Here is a 24279-nt window from a genome sequence, read left to right as displayed (position 1 = left end):
AAATAAATCCTGTTGTCTCATAGCTGCCAGTATTTTAAAAAGGAGGAGTTTTGCCCTTCCTTTTGTTATGTTTAAGAATACTAAATCCCTTACTTAGTGAAAGAGGACCACTAGGACTGCTTCATCTTGGATATAGATACACGTTGCATGGACATCTTAGTTAGCTATAGCATTCTGCCTCTATCAGTTGGTGTTGGTGTTGGTCTTTCAGTGTTCCCATGCTAGGTGATTGGAAAGGGTCTTGGGCCTCAAAGAGTGTCCTACTATTTTGAATAGCCATCACCAGAAAAAGTCTGATTGCCAGCTCTATGCACATCTGAAAAAGAAGTTTAGGTAGGAGACATTAAACAGCTGCTGTCTGGGAAATAAATGCACGTGCACAGCCCATGACAGTGAAGCAGGACTTACATGTAAATGAATGCATTGTTCAGTGTAAAGATTTACCAACTAAGTCTGCCAAGCATGTGTCCATGTAAGCATACAGTGTTCATCCGACTCTTAAAAGCTGTGCATTTTGCTTAGATAGAACTATGAGTTGGCCTCAAACTGATTTTTAATTAATTGTCACTAATAATCAGCAGATTTTAACAATATCGTAAACTCAGATTTGATTGAAATTAGTCAACAGCCATTATATATGTCACAAGATGAATTTTCAAAATAATTATCTAAAATTCATGGAACCTGCTCGGGAGAGAGTTTTCTTTCTAAATGTGGCTGCTTCAAGTAACCTTAGCATAGAAATGAACTTGTTCTGAAATATTCACGTATATAAAGCACTCTCATAAATTTATTTCTTCCTAGGGACTTAGTCATTTAAAATTCTTATCACAGAGTACAGTTCATTTTTCCACCAGATTTTTACTTGAACTGATGGCAAAGTGTCTTTTAATCTCTACTTCTAACTATGGTCCTCTTGGTTACAGAATCACACAATACTAGAATTCCTTCACGGTATTGGAACCATGCAGGTCTCAAAGTAGTTGAGTGATGCTTTCAGGTAGTAAACTACAATTAGAAGTGCCTTCAGGATGTTTTTATCTGTGTGGATGTTGTTAGGAAAAGTAAAAGACAACTGTGCTAATTGCAGTTTAGAAGTGTGCATTAAGAGATTTATTCTGTTATTCTAAATCTTTCTTATGTGTGTAATTAGTAGTGTATTGCCGTGTGCAATTTAGTCCTTGCTAATGCCTACAACGGTACTGGTAAGATTTATGTCCAGAAATGAAAAGCTACTTTCTTCACAGAAAATATTTCATACAGTTGACAGTAGTTCATCAATTTTATTGTGTAGTTTAGTCATTATAATTTAATTCACTAAACAGACAAGAAAGTGGGTGTTGTAATGTATAGAAAATAAGAAAGCAAAAATATGTTTTGTGTTTTATAGTAATAATCAGGGCTGTACATGTGACTTATGTCAGTTTTTGTGTATGTGGAGTGATGAGATATGTGATTTCAATTAAGGGAAAAAAAATTTCTTCTATGCAGTGTAGATTGGTCTGCTGTCATAGTGGATGAAGTACACAGAATCAAGAATCCAAAGTCTCAAATAACACAAACCATGAAGTCCTTAAAATGCAGTGTTCGCATAGGCCTTACTGGAACCATACTTCAAAACAATATGAAGGAACTTTGGTGTGTGATGGACTGGTAAATAAATTTTTTTCCTCTCCCCCCCCCCCCTCCCTCCCCCTTTATTTTCTTCTCACACAATAGATAAAGATCTGTTGAGCAGCTTTGGACAAAATTGCGCCTTTGTTTTGTCCAGTATGTCAGTATGTGCAGGTCATTCTGATTTCCTTGGAAGTTAAAAGTAATATTTAGCTGTTTTTCAAAATGCAGAAATGCATATATTTACAAAGCAACAGTCTTGGCCAGAGAAATTTCTAAGTGAGAGGTGGAAATAACCCTAGGCAAAAATCTAAACATGTATGTCTTATTGGGACACTTAAGTACTGAGAGACAAAGCAAACTTCCTTTGAGGATGAGGAAGTGCAGGCTGAAGTCAAATGTCAGAGTGGAAAGTCTTTAATACTAAGCTTAATGTTGCATTTGGTCCATTAAAGCTATGCTGATGTTGTTGATGGATTGTTCCAATATGAAGTCAATGTGTATGTAGCAGAAATAGTAAAAACTGAAAATGTGACTGCCTTCCTAATTAAGCTCTGAAACAGAAGTTTTAGACATTCTGTGTCCTTGTGGCTTCTTTTGGCCTGCTGAGCTTTAGTATTTCTGAAGGCGGCATTTTCTTTTCCTAAGGAATTCCTCTTTGATGTTTGAAGATCATCACAGTGAAAAAAATGAATGTTTGGAAATATTCTATTTTATTTATACTCTATTTATACACACCTTACTGCTAGTTTTTTAATGTTTCCTGCTAGTCCAGAAACATTTATTGTTAGCCAGAAACAATTTATAATGTGCTTTTAATCACTGGACAATCATAAGTAACCTTGGAGTAATGAAAATGTTGCAATTCCCTTATAATCAGCCCCTTCCCAGTGTTTTTGTTTAATTGTTTTGGGGTGGTTTTTTTTGGTGCTTTGTTTGTTTTTTGTTGATTTTGTTTTCTTTTTATAGGGCTGTACCAGGACTTTTGGGTAGTAGAATGAACTTTAAGAAGAAGTTTTCTGATCCAGTGGAGCGTGGCCAGAGGCACACTGCAACTAAAAGAGAGCTAGCAACAGGTCGTAAGGCGATGGTGAAGCTAGCAAGAAAAATGTCTAGCTGGTTTCTGAGACGTACAAAAGTGCTTATCAGTGATCAGTTGCCAAAAAAAGAAGACAGAGTAAGAGTGCTTGCACATTTCAAATATAACAATATGTCCTCTTTTTTGTTGTTTTTATTGTTTTTTCTCCTTCATCATACCTCTGCTAGTTTATGGTTTTCTTTTAGAATCACAAAATTGAGAAGAATCTAGAGCCTTAGAAAGAAGGCAAGTAAGGTTGTATGCTTTCTTTGTATAATTACTATGATAGCTTACTGAAATAGAGTTAATTCAACATGAAAATGCTCATCTGAACTTCTGGCTAGTGACTTACATGTATATTTTATGAGTACTTTTGTAAGTATCTTTGCAAATTCAGTTTGTGTAAATCTCTTGAAATTTGACGTAGGATTTCTGAATTTGCAACTTGATATTTTGTATGTAGAACAGTTTGCTTTTATTTTTTTTTTAACTTTCATTTTCAATCAGTAAGCAGAAGAACCCTCCCCCCAGATTAAAGATAATTATTAATTGGTCTGTCATCTTTTTCATCTTGTGCTGTTGTAAACATCACATAAATCAATAATTCTTTATAGCTAAGGTTGACTATTAATTCTTATTACATATATTTCCTTCTAAGTAGATGAACACATTAATTTTCAGATGTTTTTGTATTCAAAATCTTGTATTTGTTCTTCATCCTTAAATTAATAATGTTATCTAAACTGCCTTGTAAAGGAAAGATTAACTCAAACATTAGTCATTTGCCTTTGTAAATCTAGCAGGTTTTATTCTTTTCATTCTCTTGTTAGTGTGAGTGTATTGTTCAAGTTACTGCTTTATTATTATAGCTCAGCATGATGGCGTAGTGTGGGTGGTGTAGGTTAGGGGATGATCTCGAGATATCTGTCTCCTGCTGGTTAAGACTAAGGATGTCATGGAGATGCCACCCATGGTCTCTGAGAGGAGGGATAAGAGTTCTGGCCATGGCTGTGTATAGATCATTGCATTCTCAGTGCTTACTCTGTTTGTCCTGCCTGTGGTACTGCCCTGCAAACAGCTAGAGTCTAAAAAGAGAAAAAAAAAACCAAAAAACGGGCAAATTAAATAACTGGCAAAACAAGGGAATCCTGTATTACAATTATGCATTTATTTCTATCACTCTTCCTTTTTTTCTCTTAGTCTTCCACAAAAGCCCAACTGAGAGGTTTGTAGAAACCTAAAAGCAGGTTATTATAACTTAATATTGATAATCTTTGTAAAATTTTGGGAAAGGATAAGATAGATTTACGTACATTTTTGATACAGTTTCCTAATACTTCTGTGTCAGCTTGCAGGTTGTTGTGTTTTTTTTTTAATTTGGGTAGGATAACTTTCTATCAATGTCTGTGCAAATATATGTTGTTATTTTTAACTTTACTTGCAGTGCCCCATTCTTTGTTTTTTGTGGTTGTTTTTTTTTTTTCTTTTTTTGTTTTGTTTGTTTGGTGCAGTGCTCTCTGTTTTTAATTTTATGCTGCATGTAACTGTATATTTGGGACATTTGCAGATGGTGTACTGTTCCCTGACAGAATTCCAGAGAGCAGTGTATGAGGCTGTGCTGAAGACAGAGGATGTAAGCCTAGTATTAAGAGCAGGAGAACCCTGCAGCTGCAACAGCGGCCGTGTGAGGAAGAACTGTTGTTACAAAGTAAGAACTTTTGTTTTCTGAAGTTTTTAACATAGACTTTCTGGTTTGAGCAGGAGGTAGGCATTTCTCCATATGCTCTCTGCTGATGAGGAGCTGCTTGAAGTGATTTACTGGTCAAAAATAATCTGTTTGTGAAATCTTGTTGTGGTGAGGTCATGCACTTCAGAATTACAGCATAACTGCTTTGCATGCCCTAAGCAGAAGGTCATTATTAATACAGTATATTTGGGACATGTTGTATTAAATATACCTGTCATATAATTGGTGTTGGAAAGGGTTTTACATTGGGACATTTGATACTTGTCAGGTATACGGTTCCCATGCATCTTAGGTGGGCAGTACAGTAGCTGCAAATAAGGGACCTCCTGGACCCAGCAGATTGTCAGGGATATAGTTATTTTGTAATTACAGTTGGATAGTGTCTTTCTTTGCTCCTAAAAATGTGCTTTGATTTACTTTACTGAAGGGAAAGCTGTAACAACTGCTATCTTATAATGCAAGTAGAACATTATTCACTAGGAACAGCTCTGCAGATTTCTTCCTTCTTTGGACTTCTTTAACACTGATAAATCTAGCTTTGTTTTTGTTTCTGCATATCTCTTAGTAGACTCAGAATGTCTTTTAAATATTTTCCATTTCTTTTACTTCTAAACACTTGTGTATTTTTTTTTCTTTTATGTTTCCCAAGCAGTGTAGTTTATTTAGTCTTTATTTGAAAGCAATCTATCATCCTGTTGAAATATGCCATGGGAGGTAGCTTTAGTTCTTTGTAGGCTTAAGTTTAACATTGCGTTTTGTATTAAAAAAAGTGCTGCTGAGTTTTGTTCACTATTCAGACCTGCAGATACCTGTGTTGCTCTTATGGACAGTGTAATTCTGGAGTTAAATGTGAAATTTGGTTACTTGAGAAGGGAAAAGAAATAAGTATTGATAAATCAATCAACTATAACCAGAAAAATAGCTGTTGCTGATTATTCAGTGTTTAATGTTGTTAATGGAGATCTTTATGAAACTACACCAATTTCTGCCTTAAAGTATGCAGCTGTAGGCTAAGTCATTCAAACAGCAGTAGTTGGTTTTACATTTATTTAAATTGTAAAGTTGCTGTCTTTTCTCTTACTAAGGAATTCTTGGCTATCGTAACAAATATTGTGTATATCATACTGTCTAAAGTGTTTATCAAGCAATGAACATAGCATTTTTTTGTTTTTGTTGTTTGGAAAGATGTTTTCTATTGATAGAATCATAATGTTGAGAAGAAGAATTTGCCTAATTTTTGTTAGAAATACATCATTTGGAATTAGAAATACATCATTTGGAATCAATTTTTGTACTATTTGAATTCCTAATGCACTGCATCATCTTGAAATAGTATTTTACTGTATTTCTTACTTTTTAGGAATGTTTGTTTTTGCAAGCATTAAGGATATTATTGGTTGTGTTTGTTTTGTTTTATAGGTTAATTCCCATGGTGAAACAGTTAAGTCTCTGCAGTTCAGTTATTTGACGATCCTACAGAAAGTTGCGAATCATGTTGCATTGCTGCAGACGGACAGCACTAGCAAACAGCAGGTTAGTTTTGGAAGTACTTAAAAAGTGAACCCTTGGAAAATTTGTTGAAAGCTCTTGAATAAAAATTGCTGTTGGCTTCTCTATCAGTCTTAACTTACTGAAATTCAGATATTTTGCAAAATTATTTTTCTGCTCAGTAATTGAGAATGTAGCCTCTATTTAATTGATAGAAATATTAACGCATCTCTGGTTTCAGTTGATGACTATCTGAAAATGGAGTTTGTCTTAACAATGGAGAGCTTTAGGAAAAGGTTGTTTTTAGTGATTTTTAATAATGCCATTTTTCTTGCATTTCTGTAAAGTTCTTAGTGAGAGGTAGTTCTTTGTGCGAATAATAAATATATAATAAACAAATTTAAATATAAATATATAATAAACAATATGTTTTTTTCTCTAGAATTTTAAATTCAGAGCAGAGTTTCTCTAAACAGTATAAGAAGTGTTTTGATAAAACAGGGAGAGAATGGTTTTGATTTATCTTGTTTTCCTGGAAAATAACCATTAAAGTAAGTTTGCTTTTTAGGAAGTTTTACTACTAGGGCTCCAGGGTTATAAACTGTAGATACCCAAATGTTTTCACTGTTCTTTTTGTGTATATGCAGTTTTTACTGTAAAAACATTTCAGAGTGATTCTTGGGTGACAGATTTTCTGCTCTTCTGGAAAAGGAGACTTAAAATGTGTGGTTGCATTCTAGTTCTGAGTTACTCAATTCTAGCAGTAAAGTTTTATTCGACTTTTGAGTAGTTTAAATCCAGTTCCGGTGTTGTTTTTTTGTCATACCAATTGGACTGTAGGAATAAGACTTACAGAAATGCAGTTATGCAAGGGAGTTAAGAGAAATGCTGGTATTTAACTGCTGGGTTATGCAAATGTCTAGCCAGTGGCTCTTGATACTGACAACTGACCAGTTCTGCTGTAGGCTCTGACCTCTCCTTTTCAAATAAGGCAAACCAAAACACGCTGAAAATGTGTTTCCATGTGTTTCTATGCTGATTGAATTAAAACAGATAAGTAATCTATTTGAATTACTTCAACAGATTACTCATTTCAGCCTCTTAAACTCCTTTTATGACCTACTGTTACCTTGCATAGTTCTGATTTTTAATGCCCTTTGAAAATTCTGCTTTTCTTTCAGGAAACACATATCAAACGGGTTTGCAATGAGGTGTTTTCCAGTTTTCCAGATTTTGTGCAGTTAAGCAAAGACGCAGCCTTTGAAACAATTTCAGATCCAAAGTACAGTGGAAAAATGAGGGTAAATATATTCTTCAGAGATACAAATAAATATTGCTAGTAGTAGTAGATATGCTGTAGTATATGGATGTAAGAAAATGCATGCCTAACAGGTTTTTTGTTTTAATCATTCTGTTTACGGTTGTAGTACCACTGCAGAGATAAGCTGTACTGGATCAGGATGCCATCATGCAAAGACTAGAAAGGGATATTTTATGATGCTAAGACTCATGTCCTAAAGTACCAACTTCACATATTTAGTGATGAGCACATGAAAATGAGTCATTGGGGTTATAACATGGGGTTCGATGGAACCATCAACTCACCAGAGAGTGCAAGGAAATAGTTATGAATTGAATGACTTGTGCTACATTCAGTATCATGGGTAGCTCCATTCCTGTATCTTAAAAGAGCATGTGTTCACCTTGGGAAGTTTCAAAGAACGGTGACAGAGGTGGTGACTGCTATGGATCAGAAGCAGCCAGGTATGCTGGGACTCTCCAGCCTGGAAAAAATGTCAGATGATGAAGATTAACACAATATTGAGTGACAGGGAGCTAGTGAAGGTGTATCGAGGACTTAATGTCTTTTCTAATCCTTGGAACATCAACTGAAGTTCATAATAGTTAGTCTAAAAACAAATGAAATAAACATGTTAAGTGTAAACCTTTCAAACTCCTTGTTGTGGGAAACATCTCTAGTTTCAGAGTGTTACGGGATGAATAACTGAAAAACTTTTTCTAATGTAGCTAATTTAAAAAAAAAGAACAAAACAAACAACATACTAAGTTTAGAAATTCTACTGTGCTGACAATAACCGGAGGGTAAGAAGCTATGCAGAATGAAGCATGCTGTGTTTTCTCTCTATATAAACTGGGATATTCACATATGTTGTTTGGAACTAGAGGAATGCTGTAATGAGGCCACATTTTTAAAGTGCTGATTATTAGCACGATTGTTGTTCTGCTAGCATCATCTTTGTTTTCTATTAAATTACATGTGAAAAGGGTCTTTACATTACTTGTTTGATAATTATTTTGTATAAGTCATCTTCATTGTTGGCTTAGAGTCATAAAATGGCTTGGGTTGGCAGGGACCAAAAGGATCATCAAATTCCAACCACAGGCAGGGCCGCAAACCTCTGGACTTAATGCTAGACCAGGACCCCATCCAGCATGTTCTTGAGTACATACATCCCAGGACAGAGCATCCACAGCCTGTGTGGGCAGCCTGTTCCAGCACCTCACCACTCTGTGCAGAACTTCCCCCTGACATACAATCTGATCTTTCCCTCCTTGAGCACAAAACCATTCCCCCACATCCTATCACTATCTACCCAAGTAAAAAGCTGATTCTTCTCCTTTTTTCTAATCTCGTTTAAAATGATGGAAGATTGCAATGAGGTCAGCCTTGAGCCTTCTCCAAATTGAACAAGGCCAGTTCCCACGGCCTGTCCTCATAGGAGAGGTGCTCCAGTCGTTTGATCGTCCTTGTGGTCCTCCTCTAGACCCACTCCAACAGCTCCACTGACTTCATGTCCTGGAGGCTCTAGGCCTGGATGCCATTCTCCAGATCTGGCCTCACAGGCATAGACTAGAGCGGGACAACTACCTCCCTGTCCCTCCTGGCCAACCCTCTTTTGATGCATCTCAGGATTCTGTTGGCCTTCCAGGCTGCAAACACACACTGCTGGCTCATATTCAGCTTTTAATTCACTGGGACCCCCACATCCTTCCACAGGGCTCTTCTTGAGGAGTTCTTCTCCCAGTTTGTGCACTTACCCAGGACTACTCCAACCCAAAACCTTGCACTATATTGAACATCATTAGGTTGATATGGGCCCACCTTTGCACCCAGGTACCTCTGGGTGGCTCCCTTTTTCCTAATGTGTCAGCTGCACCATGTAGCTTGCTATCATTGGCAAACTTGTTGAGGGTGCACTCAAGCTCATCATCGATGTCATTGATGAAGCTGTTGAAGAACACTAGTTACAAGACAGACTCCTGGGGGATACTGCTAGTCACCGTCCTCTAACTGGACATGGTACCATTCTCCACAATCCTCTGTAAATGGCCTGCCAACCAATTTTTTATCCACCAAATATTCCACCCTTCAAGTACATATCTCTCTAATTTAGAGATAAGGATGTGGGGGACCATGTCAGAAGCCTTGCACAAGGTCAGGTAGATGACATTGGTCTCCTTCCCTTTGTCTGCTAGCATTGTCACTCTGTCCTAGGCCACCAGATTGGTCAGGCATGACCTTCCCTTGGTAAAGCTATCCTGGCTTTCTAGTATCTTCTGCTCATCCCTTATGTGCTTTAATGTGACTTCTCAGAGGATCTGTTCCATGATCTTCTCAGGTACAGAGGTGAGGCTCACTGGCCTGTTGTTCCCCAGGTCCTCCTTCCTCCCTTTCTTGTAAATGAGAGTGATGTTTCCTTTTTTCCAGTCTCCATGGACTCCATCCACCCAACAGCCGTGACTTTTCAAATGTAATGGAGAGTAGCTCAGCAGCCGCATGAGCCAACTCCTTTACAGCTCTGGAGTACATGTCATCCAGCCCCATAGATTTTCTCTGCCATTGCAGCAAGGGTGGGATTTACTCCCCCAGTTCCCACCTAGTGGCCTAGGGATGCAAGCATTAGGGATGTGAGAAATACAAGAATCATGGCTGCTAGCAAAGAATGAGGCAAAAAAACTCATTTAGTCCCTCAGCCTTCTCCATATCTGTTGTAACCAGTGCTCCTTTCTCAGTTACCAAAGGAGTTATGTTCTCTTTGTCCTGCCTTTTCTGGCCAACATACCTATTACAGTCCCTTGTTTTAACGTTCCTCACCAAGTTCAGTTCTGTCTGCACTTTGGCTTTCCTAATCCTCTCTCTGCAAGTCCAGACAGTGTCTCTCTGTTCTCTCCAGGTGGCATGCCCTTGTTTCCAACAGCTTCTACAATCTGCTTTTTTCCCTCAGTTTGACCAGCAAGTCTTTGCCAAGCTGTGCTGGTTTGCTGCCACCCCTGCCCACTTTCTTATACTGAAGGACGTGGAGCTCTTATACTCTCAGAAGAGTATTCTTAAAGAGTAACCAGCTTTCTTCCACTTCTTTGTCTCTAAGGACAGCTTCCCAGGAGATCTCATTCAGCAATTCCTTATACAGCCTGAACTTTGCTCTCCCAAAGTTCAGGGTCCTGATCTCACTCTTTGCCAGACCCGCGTTCCACAAGATCACAGACTCAAACAGGCCATGGTTGCTGCAGTCTAGGCTGTCTCAAATCTTAATGCTGTTAATGTTCTCCTCTGCATTGGTGCGCACCAGGTCCAGGAGTGCTTCACCTCTTGTCTGTCCAATACTCGAACCAGAAAGTTATTGTCCACATACTCCAGGAGATTCCTGGATCTCTTGCAGCTTGCTGTGTGATTTTCCAGCAGATATCTGAGTGGTTGAAATCCTCCATAAGGGCAGATTCCTGGGAAGGCATCCTGAAGGAAGAAGGCCCTGTCAGCAAGCTCCTCTTGTTCAGGTAGCCTCTACCACCAGATGTGCTTTATTAGTCCTATCCCTAATTCTGACCCACAGGCTCTCAACCTGCTTCTCACCATTCCTCTGAGGGAGCTCCCGACAGTCCATCCAGTCTTAAACGTAATGTTGAAGGCAACTCTGCCCTTCTAAAAAGGGGCAGTAGTATTCCAGTTAAGGTATTAATACCATGACATTTCTGTGTTAGCAGCTAGATCATAATTTTCCAAGTACATCATGGTTTCCAGCTCATCCTACTTATTTCTCATGCTGCATGTATTGGTGTAAAGGCAGTTCAGCTGGGCTTTCTGACACACCACCTTTCTAGAGGGGCATCAAACATTCAGAACTGAAGTCTTCCCCCACTGCTTCCCTGGGGGACATGAGAGAGTTTCAGATGGGGGGTTGGCAACCTTACCTCCTTTGAGCAGTTCCCACAAGATCCTACAGGACAGTTCAGATGTTTCTCCCTGCCATCTCAGCAATCTCAACCTTTCTTCACAGGAGCAGTGCTCCAGCCTTTTGATCATATTTGAGGCCCTCCTCTGGACTACAGAAGTTCCACATTTTTCTTGTTCTGGTGGCCCCACACCTGGGCACAGTACTCCAAATGGAGCCTCACAAGGGCAGAGCAGAGATGAATGATCACCTCCCTCACCCTGCTGACCACCCCTTTTGATGTAGACGGGGTTGCAGTTGGCCTTCAAAGGCACAAGTATACACTTCTGGTTCATGTCCAGCTTTGTGACCACCAGGACTCCCAAATTCTTCTTGTCAGTGCTACTCTTCAGTGAGTTTTTTTCCCACCTTGGAGACATATCAGGGATTGCCTTGACACAAGTGCAGCACCTAGCACTTGATTTTGTTGAACTTTATTTGGTTCATATGGACCCACTTCTTCAGCTTCTCAAGGTCTCTTCAGATGGCATTTCTTCCCCCTGTTGTATCAACTTCATCAGCTTAGTGTCATCAGCAAACTTGCCGATGGTGCACTTGATCTTGCTGACTATGTTACTGATAAAGATGTTGATTAGCCCTGGTAATGAAAGAATACAGAGCTCATCTTTTATTGGTTGAACTCATTTTTCATTATTTAGAAAGTGGCTTTTGCATACTTCACTCCTGTACTGTCACATGACATTTTCCTTATGTAATTTTTGGATATAGTTGCAAAGAGTACAAGCAAGCAGAAATACCTGAGTTAAGACAAGTTAATGTATTTGCTAAAGAACTTTGTTTTCCTATGCCTTCTGCATAGGCAAGATAATAAAGTTGTTATACTAGGGGAAGTGCTTTTTGCTAGAAGTCAAGCTATAATTGTTTAAGTGTAAATACGATGGTGGTGTATTGGTGTGTGTCCTACCATGGCAAAATGGCATCCTGAGTCTGCCATTCTGAATTTGATGTTATAACTGTAGTCTGGAAAAAAAGAGTCACTGTAATCTAAATACAAGCATATGATTATATGATTCTAGTATGTCCTAATTATTGTGGGAGATAGATACTAGAGTGAAGTGACCTGAGATTCAGCTGTATTTGTGGAATTGTAAGCTTATTTTCAATCAGACTGAAGAACTTACTTTTCATAAGATTATTTTGTGTTTTCTTCTTTAAAGTGAATTTCAAACATAGATTTTTTTTTATTTTTTTTTTAAGTTGAGGTAGTTGAATATGTAAGAATGGAATTAAAAGGAGTAAACTGCTTTGTTTGGAAACCACTGTTTTCCCATACTGAAGTACTAAGTACAAGGGCAGATGACTGTTGCAGTTTGCTCTAATAGTCATTTGCCCTCAGAGAAGTATCAAGGACTATTTGGAAAAGAAAAAATTAAAAAAAAAATAGAATTAATGCATATGAAACAAAATGTATTTTTAAAGCCTGCAGTAATTCTCATGACTGTTTTATCCAATTATTTCTATAGTTGTGCTGAAATTCTGGATAAGAGTGGCTCTGTATTTTTTTTCTAAGTGCAAAGGCCTACTAAATGACAAAACACTTGAAATAGCTCTTCATAATAACATATGTATTTCCACAGACATGGAATGGGAATGGGATCAGGGAGGGGCATATATGTCACCAGTTATTTTAATACAAGTTCCACGAAGTTCTGACCTCAGATGTAGTACAGAAAACTTAAGCAGACCTTTCGTTTTTCAGGGGAGCTCTGCACATTTGTTCAGTGCAAATGCTCATAACCTGAACTGCACCTGAAGCACTGTCCTTTTCTCAGGAGACCAGCTCTCCTATTGGCAGAATCTGAGACCACAGGCTTATACATGGTCTCCACCAGACAGTTGACTAGCCACAAGAGGGCTAGTCTTGTTTAACTTCAAGGGAAGTGTGCTGCTTCACTGGGGCCTGGGTCAGCAACATCACCGAAAAACACTCAGGTCTGGTTTGCTCCTCTGATAACTACCTGTTATTGATAGTTCAGGCAGGTAGTGATGAAGTTGCTCAGTGACGCCTACGAACCTCAAAAGAGGTTTCATGGGTTTAGGGTGGTTGGTTGAGGAACCGGGCTTGTTGAGCTTGGAGAAGAGAAGGCTCCATGGACACCTCTTTGTGGCCTTCCAGTACATGAAGGGAGCGTATAAATGGGAGGGGATACAACTGTGAGGGTGGATAGTGATAGCACAAGGGGGAATGATTTTAAACTGAGACAGGGAAGGTTCAGGTTAGATATTAGGAGGAAGTTTTTCACACAGAACCGGTTGCCCAAGGATGCTGTGGATCCCCCATCCCTGGAGGCATTCAAGGCCAGGCTGGATGTGGCTTTGGGCATCCTGGTCTTGTGGTTGACGACCCTGCACATGGCAGGGAGGTAAAAACTAGATGATCTTTGAGGTCCTTTTCAACCGAGGCCATTCTGTGATTCTAAGAAAGACAGGGATCTCGAGGAAGGAGTCTAGCAGGGGGCTTCAAAGATGACAAAGGGCCTGGAGCACCTCTATTGTGAGGAGAGGCTGAGTGGTCTGGGTCTGTTCAAGCTTGAGAAAAAAAGACAGAGAATGTGATCAATGTCTATAAATACCTAAGATGAGGGAGGCAAAGGGATGAGGCCACATGCCCATTTAGTGGTGCATGGCTATAGGATAAGGGAACATAAAGAACATAAACAGAAGCATAGCGTGTTCTACTGCCTGGAGAGGTTGTGGATTTTCCTTCCCTGGAGATGTTCAAGACCTACCTGGGCACCAACCTGTGGAACCTGCTCTAAAGAGTCTGCTTTGGCAGGGGGCTTGGACTTGATGATCTCTAGATGTCCCTTCCAGCCTCTACTATTCTGTGATTCTCTGATTCTGGTGTAGCATGAGATAAACAGCATTTTGTTGCTGTAGAAACAGTTTGTTAGGAACTACATTGTTGCAGTGGGATTTCAGTGGAGACCACTAATAAAATGAATGTATGCAGCATCTCTGTTACCTTAAACATTCTGTTAATATAAAAAAATCATTATGTTACACCTCTGCTTGGCTTTGCAAATAGTTAGCTAATGTAGCTTGTTTAAATGTTGCAAAAGTGAGTGACTCTGCTTGGCATAACATGAAATGTCTTCATTTGCATTTTGTGGTTCATTTACAGGTCCTTCAGCAGCTTCTAAATCACTTCCGAAATAACAAGGATAAAGTTCTTCTCTTCTCCTTTTCCACGAAGGTGAGCTCCTCATGACTTTTATCAGATGACCACAGCAGTAAGTTCTGAAGTGTAAAGCACTAAGGACATAAGCTTCCATCAGTCATGTTTCCTTTCTGTGCTATGGGAAATTATGATGGGAAGAACAGTGTGCGTTACTCCAGAAGTATGTTGAAGCCTTTTGTTATCTCGTGATGAAAATGGTGGTAGTAAAACAGATGTAACACTCTGCTCCTCTTTGTAGAGCTTTTAATAGGTTTTGTAGTACTCAAATATATGTGTCTCATACCAAATTCACTTGATGCAACTTCACCTAGAGCATTGTTACTGCAGATTATGACAGAAGTATACAACTGTTACATTAGCACTGTGAAGTACTAACATTTCCTTAAATCTCAGCCTTGAGAGTAAAGTGCCATACCAGTTTGTTCAGTTTTAATGCTGTTTAATAGGAACTGGATTGATACATGGTCTGTGATTTTCTTTTTGTGTTTTTTTATGTTTCCTGAAGTGAAACAACCTATAACTTAGATTTCTTTAGCTGAATAGTAGTACTTTTTAAAAAATTATTAGAATATTGTGAGTGACAATTCTGAATCATTTTGTGTCTTGAGGGAAGATTTCGGTATTCAGATTATTTAAGCTGTAGTTAAGTGTTCAAGACCAGTGGAACTGCTGGTTACTTGTTACTTCTATTCCATACTTAGAAACTCTTGCTTTGCATACAAGTCTGTTTCTATGTGTTGGCTTCGCTACTTGTTTACTAAAGCCGTTTTAACTTGCTAGCATGGTAGGAAACTGTTTTAAGTTTTCTACCAACCTATTCAGGTGAACTGATTCAGCATCACTTAGAGGTAAGGAGAGCCATCAGGGTTAGAGAGTAAAACCCTGGCAGACCAGTATAATCACATTAGAGTGCTGTAAAACCACAACAGTAGAGTCGAGCATGTTCATACTGAGATGGAGAAGATTTGATCTCATTTTTAGTTCTTTGTTTATGAGAAAATACATTCAAGAAACATGCCTCCAATTACTACATTTAATTGAAAAGACACCAATAAGTTTTTGATTTCTTTTTTTCCACACAGTTGCTGGATGTGCTGGAGCAATACTGTATGGCATCTGGGCTAGATTTCCGAAGACTTGATGGAAATACGAAATCAGAAGATAGGATCAGAATTGTAAGAGAGTTCAACAGAGTTCAAGAAATTAACATATGTCTTGTATCTACCATGTAAGAAAACTTAACTTGTAATCGTTGTGTTTCCCTCTGCCTTTTTGCCACCTAGAAAATTGGGTGCTCTGAATTTTACTTCATGATCTTATGGGGGATTGCTTTTTTGAGAGAGTGAATTGTTTTCATGTTTTCTAGCAACTTCTGTCCTTTCCATCTCCTCTGCTGGTTAAGGTCTGAAACAAGCGTATCATCTGAATCACAGTTCCGAATTTCCATTCCTGTGGGAGTTAGGAAACACTCAAATCATGTTCCACCAAAGATGTACTTTATTGTAGACAGTCTTACTTTATTGTACAGTACTTGTAGAGTGAGGGAGTATAAATATGCAGTGCCTTCAAATTGAAGGCTGTCTAAACTCCAGTGTGCCACACTTTCACTCCTCCCTCTTCACAAGAATAGAGAGAAGTTAATGTAGGCCAAAATATACGTGTGTGTATATATATATATATATATATATATATATATATATATATATATATATATCACAAGTTGAGATAAAGATAGTTTAATGCCAACAAAAAGAAACCAAAGAAACTTAGCAACTATTTGAGATTAGGATAGTTTAATTAAAAGAAGGAAGGAAAAAAATAAAGCAAATGCTGTGTGGAAGCAAAGGGACAAAACAATTATTCTCTACTTCCTATCAGCAAGTGTTACATGGCTGCATCTTTGGAATTAGATTGTGAATCCCATAGCAATTGCTCAGGAGAGAAGATGCTTTCATAACAAGAACCTCCTCCTTTTCTTCTTCCCCTTTCAGTCTTTTTATTGCTAATCATGTCATTAGGAAGGGCATATCCTTTTGGTGAGTTTAGATCAGCTGCCTTGACAGTGCTCTCTTGTCCTTTCTCACCCATCCCCAACCTTCTTGTTCTTATTGTTCTGACTAAAAGTGTATATTGAGTACTGTAGGGAATGTTCACTCCGTGATAGTGAGACTGTCCTGATTTTATCATTATTTGATTTTATGACACCATGCAACAGGCTATTGGGTGCAGAGGCACAGCACACTGCAGAGCTGTACTTCATGAGACTAGCAGTCTCATAGTTCTGACTCTCTAAGAGGAAGATCCACTGAGGTGTACCACATGATTACCAATTCCAGGTGATGGGGAAGAGTTCTCTCATCTTTTCTGGGAGGCCAGCTGTGGGGGCATGCTGACAAAGACTTGGTCTGACTGTTTCTCTCTCTTCCAATTTATTTTTGGCTTGTAAAAATACTTCACGCAATAGATCTTCTGATAGAAATGTTTTTACCCATCAAATTTACTTATAATTTTATGGTAGATAAGAATTTCTCTTTGACACCAAGCAATATGTTCAACTAAAATTAATGGAACTATGATCAAAGATATTTGATTTTATTATTTATTGATTTGTTACTCTTGTTACCTCCATATTTCATCTTATATGAAGTCTGTTACCAGACAGATATATAAAGAGATCCAAGAGAAACTTAAATCTTCCTGTCCAGGGAATGGAACTCCATGAAACACGCAGTCATGTGTTTATCTGTATTGCTGTTTCTGTCCTTTGATGAAAGCATGTGTGTCTGGAGTTATGTAGAAAGGTCCACAATAAACCCATTTAAGTAGAAGTCAGATATGATGTTAAAAAACACTGTGAACACATCTTAGAACTGTCTTTGGATACCCTCTGAAGCATATAGGTAGGGTTATGAGGAGATTTGTGGTGCCGGTCATGCAGCTTTGCTCATAGCCTCATTCAGCTGCAGATTATGGCCATCAGCTTCCCTAAGACCTTGGTGAATTCCTCTTCTTTGTCCCTGAATACAGCGAGTAATTACTGCATATGTACATTAGAAGACTCTATGGATTTTCAATTTTGGAGTATTGAATTTCTGTGGCATACTTAAAAGTGTTGAAAGATAAAATCTGTATAAAACTAAGTATCCTATTTAGTTATTTTTATAGTGAGTCTGTTCTACTTGCAGTAGAGCTTTTCACTGAAACTTAATTAGTATTTTACTCCAAATACTGTATTTTTTTTTCCTTGGGAAAGTGTTCAGAAAGCTAAGTTGACTTATTCTTCAGTCTGACTGAAAAGTTTGCTTGGTAAATCGTAGTCTGAATTCTGCACTCACTAAAAAAGAAATACACCAAAATTCCCAAACACAGTAAGTTATTTGGAAAAACACAAATTTTTTATCCATCATTTAAAACCAAGAATGCTAGTTTTCCAGAGTCCTCCATTGTCAGATTTCTTTATCCTCTTTCCAGACTTTATTAACAATACACCAAACCACAGCTGGTAGGGATAAGCCACAACTGTATTTACATTTAAAAAACACATTCCACAAGAGCCAGGAGATGGTTGGGCTTTATTCTGTCTTGGTTTTTGTCTCTGCTCATTTACTTCCTTGTAAACCTTACCTCTCCCAGTGCTTTAAATAAGTAGAATATAAAGTAATCTATTAAAAACAGTTGCTCTATAAATTAAATTGAGTTGGCTTACTCAGTTTTGCCATATGTCACTGAAAAAATAGCACTTATGAAATTAGTGCCACATATGACAGTGTAAGGAGTTGTTGTAGAAGTTAAGTACTATTATTTAACATGTAGTTGTAGAAGAGCTTTTGTCTTTTTACAGGAATGTGATTTTTTAATACTGGCTGAACCAGTATAAAAGAATTTGCAGTATTTGCTTGTCTTGCAACTGTGGTATTTTCTTCACCATGGTTTCTATCAAATGGTACAGCTATGTGCATGCAAAATCAAGTAATTGAGCAGTTATGTTGGATTCAGCAAGGGCATTAAGTACTTAGCTCAGTTTAAGCATATGCTCTATTCTTTGCTGTCCTGCAGGCTTTACTTGTAAGCATGCCACAGGGATTGAATATTTGAATATGATGTTACTAGTACCTTTGCAACTCTCACCCCGCAGTAGCAGATTTTCTTAAATGACTTTTTAATGACTTGTACAAGTATTGCTTATATGCAGCTGTGTGAACAACTATGTTTTTAGCAGTTATTTTAATACTGTACAAATAAACTGTCACCAGTCTGTTTTTCTACATGCAACTCATTAAAATGGTCATAAATGTAGAGAAAGATGTATGGTGCTATTTTCAAAATTACGTGCTGGGATTAAAGGAAATAAAACAAAATACGAACTCTTAAATATCTCTTAATTTAAAGTGTACTTACATGTCATGTTTCTATAATGTTAACTGGTGTTAAAATGGTTGTGAGTTTCAGTATTATCTACTGTAGTGGAGGTACTGTAGTGGAGGTAATGGTAGTTGGTTGTGACTTGCTGAGTCATGTAGTTCACAGTCGTCTTGCTGCTTGGGTGAGAAGTTTGCATTTTACAGCAGTACTTGTTTATTATCATCTCTCCATAACACGAAATTGTCAAAACAGAGTTAACATGAAGCTGTACGCCACTATTTTTGTGCTGTTATATTATGTCAGGGAAGAGTGTGCTTGTATGTATGTAATACATTAAAATAAACCTTGTTTTTTGTTTCTTTATTTTTTATGTTATTAGGGCTGGTGGGTTAGGTCTTAATTTTGTTGGTGCCAATGTTGTTATACTGTTTGATCCAACGTGGAACCCAGCAAATGATCTTCAAGCTATTGACAGGTATGTTCTCAAAATGCACAATTTGGTCTGTTGTGCTCTCTCTCTCTCTCTCTTTTTTTTTTTTTTTTAAATGTAACCCGGTTGTCCAATTAAGATTTACTTAAAGGAAGTTCTAATGTCCACATGACACTAAGTTCATTTTTTTAGCTTTTATATTCTTGTTTTTAATCCAGAATTTCATCTTACTTTCCATTTTATAGTAATCTACTGTTACAGTGGGTTCCAAAAAATATAGTTACTGTAACTTTCTGTGATCCCTTAAGAACAAGTGCATATGTATAGCCAGATGACATTTTTTCTACATTCTTCCAAGCAAGTGCATTGTAGTGCACTTGACCCTAGTTTGAGTGATGTTTTGAATTCCAGATTCCTTTAAGAAAAAAACATTTGTTGTTGTTGGTTTTTGGGGTTTTTTTTTGCCTCATCCCTGTGGAGGTGAGTCTTTTACCAACACTCCCTTCCATGTCTGAATTTATCCCATTCTGGAATATTTCTAGGAATCTGCATGTTTCTTTTCCCTAGGAGTTCCGGACAAACATTTGAATTGCTAAAGTTAAAGAATATTGACAGCCTTTAAAATTCAGTAGATCTATATTTTTTTATGAGCAGAAATGAACTTGGTTATGTTGTTCCATCTAATTATGTAATTCTACTTACGAGGTTTTTCTGATCTCTAGGATACATTTATGTGCTCTCATATATCAGAAATAATTGTTATTGAAAGAGACTGTCTTTCAAGAGTAAGATCACAAAGCCACAAAATGGTTAGTCCTCTCATGAATTTTTAAAAATGAGGTTTTTTAATATAATCTATTAGAATCCTCAGAATTCACTATTTAGATTCTCTATTGCCTGTTGTTTTTATGATGTTGTAAATTGCAAAATGCTTTTTAAGAAAGAACAGGCTGCTACAAGTAACCCATGATCTAATTCATATGTAATGCAAATGTAGTAATATCTTCAAGGGAAAAAAAAGACCCTGAAGAAATAGTAGAGGTTGTCTCAGTAGACAGGCATTGTGATAAAAGGACATGAAACCCTTTGCAACTAGATAGACCTGAGAAGAAAAACAGAAAACTAAGGAAAAAGGAAAAGAAAATGAAATATTGGGAAAATGTTGAGTAAAAGAAAAAAGAGCATGTTGAATTATTTTTTTAATCATAAATAATTTAAAGTATTCCTGTTTTGTTGATTGGTGATCTTTATTTTACTGCCATAAAAGTTCTCATTGTTCTTTACTGATTAAAAAAAAAAAACAGTATTTTTTAATAATCCACTTTTTTTTTAAAATAATCCACTTTTTCTGCAGAGCTTACAGGATTGGCCAATGCAAAGATGTTAAAGTGTTTAGACTGATATCCTTGGGAACTGTGGAGGAGATGATGTACTTACGACAAGTTTATAAGCAGGTGAAGTTCAGAAACTATTCAAATCAGGAGGTTTGGGGTTTCTTTTAATCTGTTTCAGTTTTTATTAGTGGCATTTGGTTGTTTGACCAACCTGCATATGGCTGAAAGTTAAATTGCAATAAAATTGAAATTTAATATATAGAAATTCAAATAAATTATATATATATATTTGACTTCTGTAAATACCTTGTGTAATTCAGGACAGATGTAAACTGTGCCTAGCTGAAGTTAACATATAATTAGTGTAGTTACTAGCCTACATAATATAGGAGATGCACTGTTTGTGAAAATGCCTGTGCTGTACTAGAGCTGGAAGCTACTTGAACTCAAGAACTACCAACTGCACAGAGACAGTTACAAAAAGCGTTGCAGGTCTGGTATCCATAAAACCACAGTTCAGTAATTCTTTTTCTTAAAGTCAGGAATACTGGTTATGAAAATCTGCATTTATTGGAATGAAGGAAAACCTGTGTGACTTAAGTGCTTGAGTTCTACTTGACAAACTATTTACTTACCTCTTTTTTTGTTTCATGTGGAAGATTTTTATTATCTTGTGTTCAAGCCAGTTTGGAAAAGTATATGATAATTAAAGTATTCAGGGATCAATAGAAATAATCTTGTGGCTTTATTTAGTGTTTACTAAGTAAGCATACAATGCCAATGACTAGTTCCGTACTCTGAAAGTGGTAAGGCACAGGCTGCCCAGAGAGGTTGTGGATGTCCTGTCCCTGGAGGTGGTGTTCAAGGCCAGGTTGGATGGGGCTCTGGGCAGCCTGGTCTCGCATTAAATGTGGAGGTTGGTGGCAGAGTTGTTGGAGATTCATGATCCTCAAGGTCTCTTCCAACCTGGGCTATTCTGTGATTCTGTGACTATGGAGAAAAAGTGAGAATTTAGTATTGAGGAAAGATAAGTAGTCATGATACAGAGATTTGTTAGTAGTTTCTGTAGTAGATTCCTGATGTAAGATAAAAGTGAGGTAAAGACTCTAAAGATATCTTTGTTACTCTTATACTATAAAACCAAGCATGTTCATACTATACCACAGTCTATTGTATCAACATCTACCAGGGAAATTAAAACAAAATATCCTTTCTTAGGAATTTCCACCTTCTCCAACTGAGGATTTGTATATAACATGAATGCCAGGAAATTCTGATGTATTATTGGAATAAACTCTTCTCAGATCTTTTGTGTTGCTCTGTTTTAGCAACTTCACTGTGCAGTGGTTGGAAGTGAAAATGCTAAGCGATATTTTGAGGCAGTGCAAGGATCAAAGGAGCATCAAGGAGAGCTTTTTGGGATCCATAACCTTTTCAAACTTAGGACTCATGGATCTTGTCTTACTAAAGACATCCTGGAGGTGTGAAGTCTTTCACTTTTGCTTTTCAATGTTTGTTTTATATTTCCATTTAAAGTACTTTGTTGTAATTTTGAATGGAAGCGCTTTATAAAGCAGAATGGTGAAACTTAAACAGTAATTGTCTGTGTAGTGCCTTACATGAAATAGACCTCCTAATTTCTCTCTGATTTATGCAGGAAAAACTTACCTGTATGAAACAAACAATAAAAACTTCATGCATGGATAAGTTATTCATCAGTAGCTTAAACTGGCCTTTTAAGCTACAATTCCCATTGTAAAATATTGTTATATTTAAGTGAAGACTGACTGCTTAATAAAATATATTTTACAAGGCTTTATTTTAAAGGAAAAAATACAGGAAGGAGATGTACAACTGAGCCTCTATGTTTTAAAAAGAATGTTGTCCCAGTTCTATTACATATAGCGCAAATTCAGTTTAAGTATTTGTATTATATATTCTTCTGTCTATTCTGCATCTTTGTTGCAGCAAACTTCTTGAAGTTTTATTCTAGCCTTTTTTTCTATCCTTCCCCTTGTATTTTTCAGTTGCCTATATTACAAGGTTGCTCTGAAAGTAATGCGTCCTGTGTTACTTTGTTAGCTTGCAATATCAGAGATGAATGTTGTTGTGGCAGTAGAAGTTGATCCTTCCTATCGATAGTCTATTATATTTTTTTGTCATGTGACAGATTGCAGCAAAGGGGAAATCTGGCAGAAAGGTGATGTCTGACATGGAAATGGAGCAAAGTTGTGTAACTGAATTCCTCTGTGGGGAATAAATGGTGTCCATTGACCTTCACTGACACTTGCTGAATGTTTCTGGAGACCAAACATGCCAGCACAGTGAGGTGCTGGGTGGTGCATTTCAGCAGTGGTAACAACAGCAGCCTCTGCTGGTGCAGATTTTTGCAAGCATAGCATGCAGACTTCTGCTCATTGTTGGCAAAAATGCGTAGCTAATAGTGATGCCTATGTTGAAAAATAGGGTTTTGTAGATGAGAATTTGCTGCTCTATCAGATTGTAATATTGTGTTTTTTATTATAGCTTCCATGGAAATAAATGAGGCATTACTTTCAGAATTACGTACATATGAAGAGGCTGAAGAGAAGCTAGGGTATGAATAATGTGCAGTAGCAGTACAAAAATACTGTACAAGCCAGAAGAGTAATATGAAGACATGAAAATGTGATTTGGGGATATTTAGCTCAAAAATTATCTAAGTAAAATATTAATTAAGATATGGCATCTAGTATGAACATAGTGGCAGATGTTCTTCTGTGGAAAAAAAGTGTAAAAACAGTGTATACATAAGATGCAACTTATGCAGTATGTAAGTTCTACAGGTTATGGGTTGGGCTAAAACAGCAGAAAATTTATTGTCAGAATGCACAAACCTTTCCTGAGGTTTGGTGATTGTATTTTGATACTTATACCTCTGTAGTAAAAATTACATATATTTATTTTTTGTTTAGCTTGCCATCATTATCTTGAACAGGTACTGTTTTAGTTATGTATTTTTTTATTCTTTTAGAGGGAAGGACAAGTAGAAGCTGGAATCATGACAGTGAATACTTGGCTAAAAGAAGAACCTCCTCAGAGCAGTTCAGAAAATGTGAGATATTTTTGTGGGATACAGAGCAGAGCATAAAAGTCTATGTAGTCTAACAGTGGCAGATACTTATAGTATATTGTTAGGCTAGTAATGCTTTTGTCTAAGACTGCAGCTGCCATGTTTTATTGTCTGCCTACCTTTTGTTTTAATTACTGTAAAGCATTAAGTAATGTCCCACTTTTCTGTGTTTAGAATTGTGTATTAACATCTGTCATTACAGTATTCTGAGAACTTCACAATACTTGGGTATCATTATTCTTAATGAAGATTTCACTAATATTCTATTGCAGAGCAACATTATTGACTGAGTAATAGCTCAGTAGTGTCTCAAAACCTGATACAGTGTAGCAGGCTTTTGACCAAGAAGTCACTTGAGAATCTCTCTCCTACTGTTTTGGAAGATTTTTGGTTACTTTATAAAGGGGGGTGTGTGGGAACTGTTGAATCAGGGCCTGAGCCTCTGATTGACTGCCTGAGGCAAGGCAATTCTCCTGTGTGACTGGAAGGGGTGGAGCCTGGCTCCACCTCTCCTAGACCCCGTTTAAGGGCTGACTGCCACTGGGGAACGATCTCTTTCTGGAGATCACTCACTCCTCTTTGAGTTTTCTTGTGAGCCTGCAACAGCAATGGGCATTTTATGTTTATTTCCAGTTATCCTTTTGCAATGTCACATTGAAATCCTTCCTGCTATAGACCACA

The 24279-nt window shown here is 37.4% G+C and overlaps 1 protein-coding gene across 6 annotated transcripts in view; it reads left to right on the top strand.

The window, feature by feature from the left end:
- ERCC6L2 (ERCC excision repair 6 like 2) overlaps positions 1-24279 on the top strand; it is a 48279-nt gene that overhangs the window by 8146 nt on the left and 15854 nt on the right. For 2 of the 6 annotated variants that reach the window (XM_015849301.2, XM_015849298.3), the window contains exons 5-15: positions 1492-1653; positions 2584-2791; positions 4260-4400; positions 5859-5972; positions 7109-7228; positions 14304-14375; positions 15443-15588; positions 19102-19197; positions 20507-20606; positions 21815-21967; positions 23500-23580. In XM_015849301.2, the coding sequence (XP_015704787.1) occupies positions 1492-1653; positions 2584-2791; positions 4260-4400; positions 5859-5972; positions 7109-7228; positions 14304-14375; positions 15443-15588; positions 19102-19197; positions 20507-20606; positions 21815-21967; positions 23500-23580 (1393 nt within the window). Of the gene's footprint in view, positions 1-1491; positions 1654-2583; positions 2792-4259; positions 4401-5858; positions 5973-7108; positions 7229-14303; positions 14376-15442; positions 15589-19101; positions 19198-20506; positions 20607-21814; positions 21968-23012; positions 23177-23499; positions 23581-24279 lie in introns of those variants that run through there. The other 4 variants (XM_085528924.1, XM_015849303.3, XM_015849299.3 and 1 more) reach the window with 4 other exon arrangements.

This window comes from Coturnix japonica, chromosome Z, assembly GCF_054131305.1.
Source record: "Coturnix japonica strain WE chromosome Z, WE-NBRP24, whole genome shotgun sequence".
In the NCBI taxonomy this organism is placed as follows: Eukaryota; Metazoa; Chordata; class Aves; order Galliformes; family Phasianidae; genus Coturnix; species Coturnix japonica.
The sequence above is the reverse complement of the archived record's forward strand: the minus strand, read 5'-3'. Positions and strand labels throughout refer to the sequence as shown.